The 5,381-nt window shown below is 47.2% G+C and overlaps 1 protein-coding gene across 2 annotated transcripts in view; it reads left to right on the top strand.

The window, feature by feature from the left end:
• Window positions 1–5,381, top strand: part of DPYSL2 (dihydropyrimidinase-like 2) — a 97,463-nt gene that overhangs the window by 35,528 nt on the left and 56,554 nt on the right. The window contains exons 1-2 of one of the 2 annotated variants that reach the window (XM_004685376.2): window positions 263–749; window positions 4,026–4,114. In XM_004685376.2, coding sequence (XP_004685433.1) covers window positions 711–749; window positions 4,026–4,114 — 128 coding nt within the window. In that variant the 5' untranslated portion in view covers window positions 263–710. Of the gene's footprint in view, window positions 1–262; window positions 750–4,025; window positions 4,115–5,381 lie in introns of those variants that run through there. The other variant, XM_004685375.2, reaches the window with a different exon arrangement.

Below are 5,381 nucleotides of genomic sequence, written 5' to 3'. Positions count from 1 at the left end.
CGGCCTCCGCGGATTGGCGCGCGGGCTGGCAGCCATCAGGGCGCGCGCGAGAGGGTGCGTGCCGCACGCTGCACCCGAGAGCCGCAGCTCGGGTCGGGGCCGCCCGCACCGTCAACATCCCCCTCTCCTTTTCTCGGTGCGGCGGAGGTTGCCCTGGAGACTGCGGCCGACCACCGCCCCCGAGGCCCTGGGCCACAGAAAAGGGCGCGAAAAGCGCGCTCCCCGCTCGGGCGCACGCTCGGACCGCCGCCCTCGACGCATACTGCAGCATTTCGCGCCCTCGCGCCGCTCCCCTCCCCGTCTGCACTCATTTCCATATCCCGCGATGGTGGCCAATCAGGGCTCGCCTCTCTCGAAGCGGATGGCTTTTGCCTGAGAGGAAAGGGAGTGGCTGGCGGCGCATGCGCGGCGGTGGCTGACTTGAACCGAGGCTTTTATTGCTGTAGTTTATTTCCACCCCCTTTCCTCCTGTTCTCTCTCTCTTTCTTTTTTTTCCGCCCTAGCTGGGGCTGTGTTGGAGGGGAGGAAGAAAGAGAGACTGAGGATTGCATTTATCCTTTACATTCCTGAAATTTGCTATCAGCAAGGACCAACTGAGCGGTTGCACCGTTTTCAATCCTGCAAAAAAAAAAAAAAAATACAAAGTCTCTTTCCTGGCAATTTTTGCGTTAAAACTGCCCTCGTGAAATTATCTTTTTCCCGGGAGAGAGATGTCTTATCAGGGGAAGAAAAATATTCCACGCATCACGGTGAGTTTGGTACTTGGGAAATGTCCGGTGGGTCAGCAACCTTTGTGGCACAGAACATCTAAGAATTTTTAAAAAGGAGGGAGGAAGAGGTTCCCAACTCCGTAACCCCCTCCCCCCGCCCCCCGTTGCTAAAGGAGATCATGGTGGTGGGAGACGCAGTAATACAGAATTGTGAATCCCATAATTGTAAGGAATTAAAATAGCGTGAGTGCATTAAGGTCGTCTTAGATTGCGCGCCAGATCCGCTGTATCCTTTTTATTGTCGGCGAGATGCTGCAGTGCCGGGCTGCCGGTGTGAGCAAATGGATGCCAGATTGAATATGCATGGTTGGAGCTCGGATATTGTTCTCCCGGCTGCGTGCTGCGAGGCTGGACTCCAGGAGCTGCGATGGGGACATGGGGGAATGGATTCTCCTAAGTCTACCGCCCCCACTATAAAGGGCTTTCTGGATCCTTCCTGCGGCTGATTAGAAAAAGGAGCGGATTTCAGCTCGCAGGCGTAATGACAGTCGCGGGATGCTTTTAAGGGCAGAATGTACCGGAATGATATGGAAGCGCAAAGGAAAAACAGGGACGCTGTGATGAGCAGGGGCAGAGGTGGGGGGCCAAGGCAGGGCCTTTTGTTGACCTGAGGCGTGATGGTCCCCTTGGCGGTCTCCCCTTGTTCACGCTCTGGTTTGGGGCTGGACCCTGGGGGGGGCTTTGGGCTCGCTTTCTTGAATCTTTCTTCTCCTCTGCCCCTAAGGAGGTGTCCGTCTTTGGCGCGTACAAAGCGGACGGGGAGGGTGGGCGTTGGGGACAGCGCGGAGCCGGGCTCGGGGAGGTAATGGCGTTGCGCGACGCGCCGAGCAGATGGCCCGGCCTCGGCTAGACAATGATCGTAGCGGCCGCCGGCATCCGCGCAGTTCTGTGGTTAGTTGGGAAATCTCGAGAACCACGTCTAAGCGGCGAATTAGCGATGCTGCAGCCAGGAACACGGGTTCTGACTCTTACCGCTCCCCTTGCCCCCATTCTCTTCCCATCTTTTCCTGGAAAAATCTAGTCAGCCCTAGTCCTGTACATCCCCGAGTGAAATCCCAGAAAGGGAAGATCGCGAGGGAAATTCGTTGTTACATAATGGTAGCAATTGGCTGTCCGATGCCTAGACCCTGGGCTGAGGCAGACGGAAAGCAGTTGAGATGGGCTTAGGGCTAGGTTTAAAGGCGCTTTTTGCTCAGCTTTCCTCCTTAGCCACGGGCACCCCGACTTCCTCTGGATGCACAGGGGCACACCCATCCGCTGGAGAGAGATGTAGGAACAAATGCACTGGGGAGGGGGCGTGTGCTCGGCAGGATTTTTTCGGACGACTGGGCTGTACCACAGTGAGGGTGGGTACTAGCTTTTCTTGATTGCTAAACACCCAAGAACCCCAACAGCTGGGCAAGGGAGTCCCAAAATTGTGTGTTCCCTGCAGGGAGGGAAGTCTGGGGAGTGGGGGTGGGGAGCAGATTCGCTGCAAGCCTCAAATATTGTCTTCATGAATGAAAAAAGCAGTTTCGTTTTGACAGAAGTGGGGGGGGTAAGGAGGGGGAAAAAAAGCAGACAACCAAGACTACTGGTTTTTAAAAGAGCGCCCCCTCACCTCTTAGAAAATGTCGATTGTGTCTGACCCAGGACCTCTGCAGGGTTACCCTCCCTCCATCAGGGCCAACCTCTTATGTAAGAAGCCTCTGGAAAGCTTGAGAGCGGACAGTCTGTGATGCTTTTTTGTTTTGTTTGTTGTTTTGCTCCTTGGCATGAGGTTCGCTTGGGGATTCGCAGGGATGGCGGGGCAAGTACCCTGTGACTGAGGGAGCTGTGATGGAGGACTGGGCTTCTCCTTACCCCTCAGGCCACCTTTGTCCTGTCAAAGCAGGCAACCTGGGGAGAGCTGGGCGGTTGTCGCTGGAGGAAAGCACTGAGGATCAGGTTACCTTGACAAGTGGCTTAAACTCTGCGCCTCTATTCTCTTATAATGAGAATAAGGGTCTGTCTCCGCCTACCTGGAGGATTTGTTTTTAGTCTTCAGTGGCACTGTGTGAAGTAGGATTGAGCAAAGCTTTACATTTATGTTGAGCAAAGCTTTACATTTATCTTGTGCAAGTGCGGTTGTGTGGACTCCAGTCTCTGACTTTCCAAAGTCTACAGCAGAGGTACCGTCCCACAGTGCACAGAATTAAAGTGACCTTCCTGTTTTTCCTTACTAATAGCCTCTAAGTCCTGGCACATGTGCATTTTTGTGTTTCTCTTTTTGCTAGGCCTCTAGTAGCTGAGATATTTTTGAAAGGTTTGCTTTGGTTTTCTTGCTAAGCACTACATGCAAGTAGCACTTGCTGAGAATGTTGTTTTGTAACTGAGTTTTGAGTTGTTCAAATGAATTCCATCCTTGGAAATGTTTTGCATAATGAAAGGGCAACATATGGTTCAACTTGTAACTTTTAAACAGTTTGGAATAGTACAGGTAACACAGGATTTTAACATTCCATTCCATCAACAGCATTTGGAGTAGAGATGAGTCATAATGTAGCATTTCTGTTGCATTCCTGGCATTCATGGGCTTGTCTACATATATAATTTTTTTGCACCAAGTAAATGATAAGTGTATCACCAACCCATCATGGTGTTAGATTTTAGAATTTTCACTCAAAAAACTTTACCTTGTACTTAATTTAGTAGTTAAGGTGCTGCCTATTTGAAGTATTCCCCTTTCCTTTGCTACACTTGCTGTGATTTACCTTACAGGTAAATGAAAATATAAAGAACATACTGATTGGAACCTTGTTATGGTAGAAACAAGTGTGTTTGTGTAGAATAATCCATGACAACCGACTTTTGGCTAATTTTTCCCGACACAAACCTTGCCAAGAATTGGCTTCCCTACAAGTGGTTGTAGGGAAGTGTAGCCTAAAGCAATTGAAAGAGTATTGTCTTTTTAAACTGAAATATTTTCACTGTGCTTTAAAGAGAGATGAGCAGACTTTGGTTCTTTCCCTTATTTATTTTTTTTTAATTTTTGTTTGCAGGTTTAATGGCAAGATAGTTCTTTCAGGTAGCATAACTTTGCACTTTGCTAATGTATTCTGCTGCATCAGGTGAGGTATAGAAGGCCACACACAGATTTACCTTTGTCCTGGAACCTCTCCAAAATGAGTTTATTTTCAGCATCATATTTGAACAGCGAAATGTAACCCTAGCTCATTAGTCACCACTGTGCCAGTGTCAGGAATGCATTGTGACCTTAGTCCTTCTTTGTTTCAGAGTGATCGTCTTCTGATCAAAGGAGGTAAAATTGTTAATGATGACCAGTCATTCTATGCAGACATCTACATGGAAGATGGGTTGATCAAGTAAGTATAACTCATTTTGTAGAAATATCTATGCACCTTCCCGTTTTTAAAACAGCTCATAGGCAATTGTGTTAATCTTTAGAGAATTCAAAAAATAACTTATCTGTTTTAGCCCATTTTGATTGGTGGTAGTTAGTAAACTTGGAAGCTTAGAGTTAAGAATTCAAGGCCACCATTAAACACACACCCATTTCCTTACCTGTTATGTAACTTACTATTTTTAATTGAGGTGATATAATGTCTCCTTGTTGCCAGCTCAAGTACTTGGTAGATGTCATGTTGACTTATTCAGGAATTTCCTAGAATGCAGTTGTTTGGGATGGATCACCCCATCTAAGGACACAAGACATCACATTTGCTTTCCTAATCAAGGTTCCAAGTTAGAGGGTCCACAGGACACCAGATGAATGACCAGTAACACACATTACTGCTTCATTGTGAGGGGACTTTAGGTTTCATTAAGTGACAACTTGCACAAATAAGGCTGCCTTTGTTTATTGTATATTGTGTCATGAAGAAGCAGCCACACACCACTTGCTAAATTAGGGTATTTTGGACTGTAGAGGGTTAAGGAAGCTGAGTCCATACCAGCGTCCTCATGCCCTTCCCACTGGGACGGCTCCCAGGGCTCTGGAGAAATAGCACATCTGTTTAAAGACAAACATGGCAGCCAGTGACATCTTTTAAGTAAGCAGTATTCATCAAGTGCTAGCAGTGAACCTGTCCGGAGGAGTGGAAAACTGGAGTGGATGTGTCTGTTGCCTGGAAACTCTCACCCTGATTTATGAACCTAAAATAGGTTTTAACATTTCCACATGTAATGTTTTCTCCATGTGTGCTTCTTGTGACAGTCTCAGCTCCAGCTCTCAAATACTGTGACTTCCGTGTTCCAGTTCCCCCAGTTAGAGGGCAGCGTGATGTGGCTTAGTGGAAAGACACTGGCTGAGAAGAGAGCAAGGCTGTGTGCTATTTTCAGTCGCTACTAACTTGTTCTGGAACTTTATCGACCCCTTCTTGATTGCTTTTTCCTTTTAAAAAATGGGTGGAAAGATGGAGCAGCGATTTTTTTTAAAAATGGAAATGAACTAATGTCCCACAGTATAATAAATATTAATAGCCCAATTTATGATTTGAGTCATTTATCATATGCTTCTAAATTTTTAAATAGGTTCAATTATAGTGCTCCTTTTTATATTTTTGCCTTTATTTTGTTCTCCCTGCAGACTTCCCCTATTTTCTCTGCTGAAAAGCATGTGGTGAAAATAAA

Source organism: Condylura cristata, unplaced genomic scaffold (assembly GCF_000260355.1).
Source record: "Condylura cristata isolate star-nosed mole 26May11 unplaced genomic scaffold, ConCri1.0 scaffold00018, whole genome shotgun sequence".
In the NCBI taxonomy this organism is placed as follows: domain Eukaryota; kingdom Metazoa; phylum Chordata; class Mammalia; order Eulipotyphla; family Talpidae; genus Condylura; species Condylura cristata.
The sequence above is the reverse complement of the archived record's forward strand: the minus strand, read 5'-3'. Positions and strand labels throughout refer to the sequence as shown.